At 36.6% G+C, this 12332-nt stretch overlaps 1 protein-coding gene across 1 annotated transcript in view; it reads right to left on the bottom strand.

The window, feature by feature from the left end:
- Window positions 1-12332, bottom strand: part of MAPK14 (mitogen-activated protein kinase 14) — a 98322-nt gene that overhangs the window by 27479 nt on the left and 58511 nt on the right. The window contains 2 exon segments of the mRNA XM_044003390.1: window positions 2456-2484; window positions 2937-3048. Coding sequence (XP_043859325.1) covers window positions 2456-2484; window positions 2937-3048 — 141 coding nt within the window.

Here is a 12332-nt window from a genome sequence, read left to right as displayed (position 1 = left end):
CTTTTTCCACACTCCCTCCAGAATTTTTCATTTGTCTTTTGTTGTTGTTGTTGTTGTTGTTGTTGTTGTTGCTGTTTTGCATGGCAATGAGGGTTAAGTGACTTGCCCAGGGTCACACAGCTAGTAAGTGTCCAAGTGTCCTGAGGCTGGATTTGAACTCAGGTACTCCTGAATCCAGGGCCGGTGCTTTACCACTGTTGCCATCTAGCTGCCCTCATTTGTCTTTAGGGGGGCAAACAATGCCCACTTGGTGGGTGCAAGGTGGAACAAGAGACACTTTTGTTTTTCATTTCTCTATCTATTAGTGATATATGCAGCACTGTTCACAATGTTGTTGACAAGTTGCATTTATTCGTTTCTTGAAGACTGCTCATGTCTTTTGACCACTTTTCTCTTAAGCAATGTACATTAACTTTATTATTGGGCAATCCTTATAAACCTTTGATATCAGACTTTAAGAAGGAGCATGGCACAACAGAGAGAGGATGAAGCAGAAGACTAGGGTTTCAAGTTCTACCCCTGACATTTTGTAAACAGTAAGAATGGGCAGGTCATTTGATCCACTTAGTGGCTCTAGGCCAGAAGTGGGCATCAATGTAATTGGGAACCATTTAACAAAATAAATAAAAATACTATAGAACATATATAACGTTGATAAGTGGTTTTCTGTGTCAATATGTAGGCTGCAGTACGGCTCAATGGGTTCTGTTTCTATTTAAGCTTGACATTACAGCTCTAGGTAACTCTTAAGACTATAAGTGGCAGAGAAGCTTGCCAGCCTGCAATGATAATTGGAGATTCCTCAGCTGGAAGTGCCCTAACAATGAATTCACAGGCCCAATCTTTATTCCTTATTCCTATCAGACATTTATCAGAGATGTTTTTGAGGCAATGACTTTTAAATCCATTCAACAACTTCTCTTCTTATTTTCAGTTGTATTTATTTTGTTTATGGAAAAGCTTTTTTTCAATTTCATGTAACCAAAATCACCTATTTTATCCTTTATGACCACTTTAAAAAAAATTTTTTTTTTTTTAGTGAGGCAATTGGGGTTAAGTGACTTGCCCAGGGTCACACAGCTAGTAAGTGTTATGTGTCTGAGGCTGAATTTGAACTCAGGTACTCCTGACTCCAGGGCCGGTGCTCTATCCACTGCGCCACCTAGCTGCCCCCTTATAACCACTTTTATCCCTTGTTACTAAAAACTCTTCCTTAGCCATATTGTAAAAGATTCCTCCTCCTACTTTCCTTTGATTTTTCCTAAAAATGAGGCGACCATATGCATTTAGATCAAATGTACATTTGGAACTTATTATAGTGTAATGGTATAAAATGCAGAGGGAAGGGAAGAGAAAGAAGGGGAGAAAGGGGAGAAGAGGAGAGGTGTTTTTGTAGTTTTATTTATATGTGTAAGTCTTTCAGTATATGTTGGTAGATACCTACCAGACAAATTTTATGGTTCTTTTGAATGGAATTTTTCTTTTTTTATCCCCTCCGGGGTTTGTTAGTAATATACAGAAAGGCTCTTATTTGTAAAGTACCACTTACTATTCAAGGGTCTGGTTATGTCATTTCTCTTCAAAACTAATCTCTTCAAAACATAGTTGCATTCCTACTAATTACTGAGGCAGTAACTGCTAGAACTAGCATATAACCCAAGTTCTTTTGGCTATGAATTAATCACCCCCCCCATACCACAAAACTTCTAAATCCAGGTTAAAATTTCCTTATTTTTTTTCATACCCATCATCACCATCATTATTAAATGCTGCTATTCTTGTCAGTGCTACTGATAATTCCCCACATTAAATACTTTCTTTTAAAAACAACAACAAAATTCATCTGGTATAATTTTCATTATAAACAGGTTATTAAATTCCATGATGTTAAAAATTTCTGACTCTAATATTTCTGGGGACAGTTTTAATTTCTCAGGGGGAAAAAAGCCATAGAACAGTAATCTATTCTATAAGATACTTTTGCTGTATAGATGAAACATACAGCCACAAGTTAGAACAAACCACATTCTACAATCTTTACATTACCTTAAGCTCACAGTCTTCATTCACAGCTAAATTACTAGTTTTCAGGTCCTAGAAATAAGTAATAGATAGATTAACTTTATTTTTCACTGGTAAATACCATGTCTTGAAGCTATACATGGGAACCTGGCCACTGTTAATCTTCCACATTTACTGTAATTTGCTAAATAGAATGAGACTTTCCAGTCACTAAGACAAACTCCTTCCTAAGCCAGTTCTAGTTTCACTAGTATAAGCATAAAACTAAATAAACAACTTCTCATTAGTTGAAGACTAGAGAAATGTTAGAGATGCAATTACAATAGCAATTCAAAGATCTACAGAAGTGGCACTATGGTTCTGATAAGAACCTGGCTAAAATCAACACCCTTCCACTCTCATTATGTTTAATGATATCAGTTAAAATACTTACTCTGTGTATAATGTCAGCTGAAGAATATACTATAGGGGGAAAAGAAAACAATGTCAATCAACTGGAAAAGTACCACTCCAAAACATTCTTTCATATCAAAAATAGAATATACAGAATCTATATAATTCAGAGTTTATTTGCACCACATTTTCAAGAAAGCAGAATTGCAATTACTGGCACTGGGCCCAAAAATTTTAACAGAAAATGGTAAATTAGTTCCTATTACAACATATAAAATATCTCTGAATTCTATTGCCACCTGATTTAGGTATTTATATATAGATATATATTTTAAAAATTGCAACCTGGTTTTAGCTTGAAATTCAAGAGGATATCATGTTCCAAGTGCTAAAACTCAAAGTATTCCTCATGGAATACTGTATCTACTCTGTTCTCTACAGGTTTATCACAGTGATCATTTAAATGTACCTCTGAGATTATTTCAATACCACCTTAAAGATCACTAGTGCTGAAACACTACCTTTAGGCCTCGGAGAATCTGGTAGATAAGGAACTGTACATGGTCATCGGTGAGCTTTTGACATTTCACAATATTGTTCAGATCCGCCCCCATGAGATGTGTCACCAGATACCTAGAAATTACAAGGAAGAGTTACACAATATTCCGGAATTCCCAAGACGGATCTTATCACAAGAGTCCTGAATGTTTTTAACTGTAACATTACACTCAGTAAGATACAGAACACAAGCTAACCTGACAATTATGAACAATCTACCATTAATAACTGTATAGTCACCACCACTCTATGCTTACCACTTGTGCTGGAGTCACTTTTGAACCTAGATCCATGTAATACTCATTTCCTCAGTTATTTCCTTCTTGCCTAACCACTCACCAAAACATAAGGTGGGGAGAAAAAGAAGCTGTCAATTTGTCACCAGAGTGTAAGATTTAATTTCTCACACATGGGTATAATGATAAAATACAAAGTCTTATATACTTTTAAATCTAAGGTTTGAATTTTACCACTTCACATCACTGAAAAGTTCCCAAGCTGCAAGATATAAAATGATGAAAAAAATCTTAAAAACAACAAAACTGTTTAAATTTCTCCTTCCCATTTAGAAATAATGAGCAAAGTGGAACTGTACAATATGGCATTCCTGCATTTATTTACCAAGGAGTAGAGATAGAAAGATGAGAGAAGTATTTACCATCTAAAGAGGAAGTGATCCATAGAGCCACTAAACACTCATTACAGAACTCTCTTCAGGGGTGTGGTCCTAGTTATTAATCTTGCCTTTACAATAAGACTATGAAGAGATTATATTCAAGTCCAACAAGTTTACCACACTCAAGACACTCTTGCGCCACTCAATACTATACCATTATAGAGATAATACAAAACACAAAACAGCATAAAAAACGCCAAATGAAAAATTTTTTTAAATGTTCAGATATATAGAGGCATTCAACTCACACAGGCCAAATAACAATTTGTACTGTATTTGTACTGTAATGGGTTTCCATTATCAACTGAAACAATTTTGAACTTCTAGAGAGGCAAAAAGCTACTAGTTGCAAAAAAAAAAAATCCAAACAAACAAAAAAACACCTTTTCACATTATTTTTATTCATCCCTTCCCCAAAATTTGTTATTTTAGGGAAATTTTTGTTTTGTTTTGTGCTCCAAATTATCTCCCTCCTTCTTGCCCCTCCCCTACTCATTGAGAAGGCAAGCAATTCACTTTATTTTTAAATTTACCTGCTTTTATTACCTTGAAAGATGATTTTAATTAAAAATTGACATTGAATTTGTTTTTAAAATCCCATATAAGGAGGCTTTTAAGATATTGCAAAACCAAAGAGAGCAAAGAATAATATAATTATAAGTTCTTAGTTATATGATAGGATAGGAACTAGACCTAGGATTTTATTGATATAAAGAAACTTCTTTTACTGTTGCAGGCTGGCACCTTTTCTCCATCTTATAGCCTTAATGAGTTGCCTAGAGCAATGACAGGTTAAGAGACACATGTGTCAGTCAGAGGTGGAACTGCATTGCAGGACAATTCTTTGTCTACTATGATAACACTGTCTTCATGGTACTTGGCAATAGGGGAATTGAGTTCAACTGCAACAAACATGAAAGACGGGTGTCTGCACAAGAAACAAAGATCACACTGATCAGTGATGCAGACATATATGCTTCACCCAGTCATGGAGTGAGTGGTATCTCTCATCCTAATCCCTCAGCATTTGATCTGGAAGGTCTTCTAGTCCAGTCGTGACAAACTCAAAATAGAAATGGATCTCCATGAGCTACATATTGACTTAAAAAACACAAATTAAATGATCTACATTGTATTGTAGTTCTATTTATATTGTTAAACATTTCCCAATTACAATGGTGGGGGGTGGGGCAATGAGGGTTAAGTGACTTGTCCAGGGTCACACATCTAGTAAGTGTCAAGTGTTTGAGGCCAAATTTGAACTCAGGTCCTCCTGAATCCAGGGCCAGTGCTTTATCCACTGCGCCACCTAGCTGCCCCCCCCATTACATTTTAATCTAGACCACTTGGGAAGGGACTGGCAAAGTTTGATATTCTGATCTAATCCAACTCCCTCATTTTACAGATGAAGACTCAGAGAACTTATGTGATTTGCCTGATGTGCTAAGTAGCAGATCTGGGATTTGAACTTAGATTTCTGACTCCACTTCTAACATTCTTTCTAATAAACTACACTGCACAGGCAATTTACAAAATATACTCATCACATCAGATGACATACCCTTGGTCACAAAACCATTAAGAGTTAGAGACAGAAAAAAAAAAAAAACCACACAAAAAAACCACAAAAGGGGGCAGCTAGGTGGCGCAGTGGTTAAAGCACCAGCCCTGGATTCAGGAGTACCTGAGTTCAAATCCGACCTCAGACACTTGACACTTACTAGCTGTGTGACCATGGGCAAGTCACTTAACCCCCATTGCCTAAAAAACAAAACAAAACAAAAACAAAAACAAAAACAAAAACAAAACAAAGAGAGACAGGATTCAAATCCAAGATTTCTGACTCCAGCTCCTTCAACTATCTAATTGTACCTCTCCATGAGGAAAGCAGCCAATTCCTTGGAAGTTGCTCAGTTCAGCAGTTGCCTGTGTTGGCTACTACATGGAGCCTTTTTGTTTTTGTTTTTTTCTGTTCCTCTGCTTACAGACCATGTGCACTAAAGTTATTTTATTCAAGGTTGTATTGAGTCATCTGAACTTTTTCAGCTGGACTACCAACACATGACTAAATATCATGTGAGATTCAATGTTTATACAGGCAGAAATGCTGAAACACGAAGAAGTCATTGGACCTCACTAAATCAGGAAGCAGAGTAGCAGTGGCATGATTCTATGTACCAAAGATCATCAAGCAACCAGCAAATGTTCTACATGCTGAACATGAGGAAGAGATCAACTCACTGATTTCATTATCCAGACAGGAACCACATTCAGATGATCAGAGGAAATGAGAGCTGCAATGATGGTCCACATGCTCAAAACTTAATAGAATCTATCACACAAAGTGACATTTAATTCATTCCCATGGCAGCACAAAACTTCATGGAATAAAGATACTTCGCTGAACATACTACCAACTTCTTAGCTATTTCATATCAAGAAACAGTGACTGCACATATGAAATGTTAAAAGGAAACACGACCATTTCAAATTTGTCTCCATTATCACAAATAAAGGAAAGGAAGATGCCTAAAGAAGCTGAGTTATACCATTCTATTTATGATGTCAGGAGTCCTAAACAGGCTACTGCACATCTTTGTCAGCATGCAAATTAGAATGTCTTTAGGTTACTTTCCTAGTTTTTAGACTGCAATGCCCAATTCATTGACCTGTTTTGTTTTTTTTCCTTTCTAATGCTGACGTACCTAAGAATTTCTTTAGCTATATCCTAAAAGTTGTGGTATGTTATCTATCTTATCACTGGTCTTTTTCCTTCATGAAAATTCTCTATAGTTTTTATGATTTGTTCTTTGACCCATCACTTCTTTAGGATTCAATTATTTTGTCTAGATAATGGGAAACCACTGAAGGTTTTTGAACAAGGAAATGAATCAGTCAGATCTGAGTTTTAAGATTCTTTTGGCAACTGTTTGAAGGATAGATAGAAAAGGAGAGATGGAAGAAAGGAGGAGGGAAGGAATAAATTAGGCCATAAAAGCAGAAGGTAATTTGGACATCATGAATCTGGGTGACTGGTGGTTAGGAGCCCTCAACAGGAACATGAAGTTCAGAGGAAAGAATGATGAGAGTTCCATTTTGGAAATACTAAATTTAAGATATTGGTAATGGGGGCAGCTAGATGGTGCAGTGGATAAGCACCGGCCCTGGAGTCAGGAGTACCTGAGTTCAAATCCGGCCTCAGACACTTAACCATTACTAGCTTTGTGACCCTGGGCAAGTCACTTAACCCCAATTGCCTCACTAAAAAAAAAAAAAACACCAAAAAACAAAAAAGATATTGGTAAGACAGAAACAGCTAGCAGGCAGTGGTACATGGCAACCTGAATTGAGGAGAAAAAGATGACAACCTGGATCTAAAGATCTGGAATAGAGAAAACTGAACCTATGGGAGCTGATGACATCACCAATGGAGAGAGGGCTAAGAAAGAAAAGAATGCCAAGGACAGGGCCTTCAGAAATATTCATGAAGATGTAAGAAGTATAAAAAATTCAACAAAGAGAGTGAAAGCAAATAGCTGAAAACCAAGAGAGAGTAGTGCACTTTTAAAGCCAAAGAAGGGAAGAGTACTGAGAAGGGAGAGAGGGTGGCTAACATTACTGAAAACTGAGGAGCTCAAGGAAGAGAAGGAGTTGAAGAAAAGTCACTGGATTTAGCAGAAGAGATTAATGGTCACCTTGGAGAATGAAGTTTTGGGGTAGTTTATTTGATATAGGTTATATATATACAATCACAAGTACTCTTTTTTTTGAGTCTGTGTTCAATAAATATCAGTTCTTTCTTTGTGAGTGGATAGTATACTTCATCATTAGTCCCTTGGGATTGTCTTGGATCATTGTATTGCTGAGAATAGTTAAGTCATTCACATTGCTCATAGAACAATACTGCTGTCACTGTGCACAATGTCTTCCCAGTTCTGCTCACTTCACTATACAATCAGTCCAGGTATGTTTCAAAATGTCGAAAACCATCAGAGCAAAGCAGAATAAGACAGATTGGACAATTTCTATTATGTAAATACTCAGGCACATGGAGAACATACTAATAAAGGAATAAGTGATAATTTTACAAATATTTTCTCCTCTATTCAATTGCTATAAATAACTTTTACATTTAATTTTACTAATTACATGTCTAATCTATATACATATATTCACCCAGCTTCCAAATATCAGTGATGTAGCTACTGTCAAAAACAAAAATTTCAAAAATTGATTTTGAAAAAGATAACATATGCTTGCAAGAAAAATGCTACTACATATTGAGACTGATGGCTCAGAGGAGCTATACTTACTTTTTGCCATCTATACTGTGCACTGAGACACTCACATTGTATGGAAGCCAGAACAACTATCTGAAGAGAATTCTTTCAACTTCCCCCAACCCAACTATCATCTGCATAGTCAAGAACTGTTTTATACATGCTCCTCCTAAAGGTCAAGGCTCACCAACAGGTGGCTCTTTCCCATAATTGTTATCAGCCTCCTCACAAGTGAAGCATGCTTAGATCCATTAATCTTCCAGAAATAGAAAATGAGGGAACTGGATTGGGTGATGAACTAAAAGTGATCATGGAACATTAGCACAACAAACATACATCAAACATGATTAAGATTCAACACTGAAGCTTATAAACAATTAAAATTCTTTTACTATTAGCACATTAGATTAATATTCAGAAATAAAGACTGCTTTACAGTACAACTGAAAAATCTCTGGTTTCCTAAATGAATTCTAAATGGCTCTGAATAACTGATTACCCTTGGCTGAGGATGAGTTAATTTTTCCAATACTGTCAGTACCAAAAAAAATGCAGACATGGTCAGTCACATTACCCCAAACGTCCAAAAGGTCTTTTTCAGATCTGATACAGCACAAGTCTATATATGAAGGCTAGACAAGAATTTCACAGAATGTTAACTGTAGGTAAACCCAACAGGTTAAACAGGATGGAGGTGTCCCTTGATAATCCCTTAAAAAACCTTCTCTGAAACTGGAAGGTGTCCAATACACTACTGGGACTGGGAAAGAGTAAAGACAACTACAAGTAAACTGCATACTAATGAAGTGTTTGGGGCCAAAATTGAAAGGAAGCTTAGCTGTGGATGTGTCTGGGACAAAAGGAAAAGTCCAATGCTATAAAGATCAATATCACACAGGAACCTGGATGTAAGATCTATGAACCAAGGTAAGCTGGATGTGATCAAACAGGAGACGCAAAGGATTAAACATCAACATCTTGGGTGTCAGTGAACTTAAATGGACAGGAATGGGTGAATTTAACTCATGTGATCATTATGGAGTCATATAGTACTGCAGGTAAGAAATCCGTTAAAAAGTAAATGGAGTAATCATGGAAAGGGGGAAAAGGGACCCACATGCATGAAAATATTTATAGCTGCTCTTTATGTGGTAGCAAGGAATTGGAAGTTGAGGGATGCCCATCAATTGGGGAATGGCTGGACAAGTTGTGGTATATGATACAATGGAACACTATTGTGCTGTAAGAAACGATAAGCAGGAGGAGTTCAGAGAAACCTGGAGGGTCTTGCGTGGGCTGATAATGAGTGAGATTGAGGCAGAACCAGAAGAACATTGTACACAGTATCATCAACATTGAATGTTGATCTACTGTGATGGACTATATTCTTCTCAACAATGCAATGGTACAGAAGAGTTCCAGGGACTCATGATGGAGGGAGGATCTCCAAATCCAGGAAAAAAAAAAAGAACTGTGGAGTAGATGCTGAATGAACCGTACTATTTCTTTTGTTTTTGGTGCTATTGTTTTTCTATTTTGAGGTTTTTCCTCATTGCTCTGATTTTTCTCTTATAACATGAGTAATGCAGAAATATGTTTAATGTTATTATGTGTGTATATATATATATATATGTATATATATATATATATATATAACCTATATCAGATTACCTGCTGTCATGGGGAGGGGGGAGAAAAATCTGAAATTGGAAAACTTGTATAAACAAAAGTTGAGAACTATCTTTAAATGTAATGGGAAAAAATAAATTAAAAAAAAGAACCATGGATTCTGAATGCAGATTGAACCATACTGTTTCTACTTTTTGGCTAGTTTTTTTCTTTTTTGAGGTTTTTACCTTGTGTTCTGATTCTTCTTTTATAATATAATTAATGCAGAAATATGTTTAATGTGATTGTACATATATAACCTATATCATATTGCTTTCTGTCTTTGGGAGGGGGGGAGGGAGGGGAAGGAAGGAAAAAAATTTGGAACTAAAAATCTTACAAAAACAAATGCTGAAAACTATCTTTACATGCAACTGGAAAATAACAAAATACTTCCATGATAAAACAAATAAATTTTATTTGTTTTTGTTTTTTGTTTTTTGGGTTTTTTTTTTTGCAGGGCAATGAGGGGTTAGTGCCTTGCCAGGGTCACACAGCTAGTGAGTGTCAAGTGTCTGAGGCCGGAATTGAACTCAGGTCCTCCTGAATCAGGCCGCGTGCTTTACCACTCGCACCATCTAGCTGCCCCCACAAAATAAATTTTAAAAAGAAAAAAAAAAGAAAAGATAGTTATAATATATCAATATATTATATGAAATTAATATATTACATTATATAAAATTATAAAAATTGTTTTATGCAAAAAAAAAAAAGAAAATGGAGTAGCCCTCATAGTCAATAAAAGGATGAGAAAAGCAGTACTGGGGTATAATCTCAAAATGACAGAATGGTGGGCAGCTAGGTGGCGCAGTGGATAGAGTACCAGCCCTGGATTCAGGAAGAACCTGAGTTCAAATCCGGCCTCAGACACTTGACACTTACTAGCAGTGTGACCCTGGGGCAAGCCACTCTAAACCCTCATTGCTCTGCCCCCCCCCCCCACCAAAAAAAAGACAGAATGATATCTGTTTGAATCCAAAGCAAACTGTTCAATAGCAGAGTAATACAAATTATACTCCACCCATTGATGCTGAAGAGGCCAAAGTGGATCAGTTCTATGAAGATCTACAACATTTTCTATGAATCAAAAAAAAGATTGTAACATTCATCACAGGGGATGGAATGCTAAGCAGGAAATCAAAAGATAACAGGAATAACAGGCAAGTTTGGCCTTGGAGTACAAAAGATAACTTTCTGGTCAGAGCAAACACTCTTTTTCAACAACTCAAAGGGCAACCATGGTTATCACTAGATGTCCAACACAGAAATCAGACTGAATATATACTTTTGCAGCCAAGGTTGAGAAGTATATAAAGTCAGTTAAAACAAGCCCTGGAGCTGACTGTAGCTCAGATCATGAGCTTCTAATTGCAAAATTCAGACTTCAATCAAAGAAGTAGGGAAAACCATCAGACCATATAGGTATGATCTAAATAACATCCCTTATGAAAATGAAGTGGGAGTGATGAATAGATTTACAGGATTAAATCTGATACATAAAAGCACCTGAAGGAACTATGGACAGAGGTTTGCAATATTGTATAGGAGACAGCAACAAAAGAAATTACAAAGAAAAAAGAAAATCAAAAAAGCAAAATGTCTGTCTGATGAGGCTTTACAAATAGCTGATGAAAGTAAAAGATAAACGAGAAAGGGAAAGATATACCCAAGAGAATTTAGAATTCCAGAAAATAGCAAGGAGAGATAAGGTTTTCTCAAATGAGCAATACAAAGAAACAGAAGAAAACAAAAGAATGGGAAAGACAAGAGATCTCTTGAAGAAAATCAGAGATATCAAGGGAACATTTCATGCAAAAAATGGGCATGAAGAAATGACAAAAATGTAGGGACTTAGAAGCAGAAGAGATTGAGAAGAGGTGGCAAGAATACACCCAAAAAGAATTATATAAGAAAGATCTTAATATTACTAATTACCACAATGGTGAGGTTACTCCAGAGCCAGACATCCTAGAGAATGAAGTCAAGTGGGTCTTAGAAAGCATTGGAATTCCAGCAGAGCTATTTAAAATCCTAAAAGATGATGCTGTTAAAGTGCTACACCTCAAGCCATTAAATGTGGCAAGTCCTCAAAGGGAGAGGAGTACCAGATCACCTCGTTTGTCTCCTGAAGATCTCTGTGGGCCAAGAAGCAACAGTTAGAACCAACCATGGAACAACTGATTGGTTTAAGATTGGAAAATGCAACAAGGCCATATGCTGTCGCCTTATTTAACTTATATGCAGAGTACATCATGCAAAATGCTAGGCTGGATGAATCAAAAGCTGGAATTAATGTTGCTGGGGAAAACAGCAACAATTTCAGATACGGAGGTAATACCACTCTGATCGTAAGAAGTGAAAAGGAATTAAAAAGCCTCTTCATTACGGGTGAAAGAGGAGAGTGAAAAGCTGGCTTGAAGTCTTAACATCAAAATAACAAAGATCTTGGCAACTGGTTCCATCACTTCCTGGCAAATAGGGGGGAAAATAGCAGCAGTGTCAGATGTTTATATTCTTGGGCTCAAAAACCACTGCAGACAAATGATGGCAGCCATGAAATGAAAAGCTGCTTGCTCTTTGGAAGGAAAGCTATGGCAAATCTGGACAGCAGACTAAAAAAAGCAGATACCACCCTGACAACAAAAAGTCCATAGAGTCAAACCTATGATTTTTCCAGCAACCATGTATGGCTGTGAGAATTGGACTAAAGCTTTAGAATGTGGGGCTGGAGAAGA

This window comes from Dromiciops gliroides, chromosome 4 (genome assembly GCF_019393635.1).
Source record: "Dromiciops gliroides isolate mDroGli1 chromosome 4, mDroGli1.pri, whole genome shotgun sequence".
Taxonomy (NCBI): Eukaryota; Metazoa; Chordata; class Mammalia; order Microbiotheria; family Microbiotheriidae; genus Dromiciops; species Dromiciops gliroides.
This window is presented reverse-complemented; position numbering and strand designations above follow the sequence as displayed.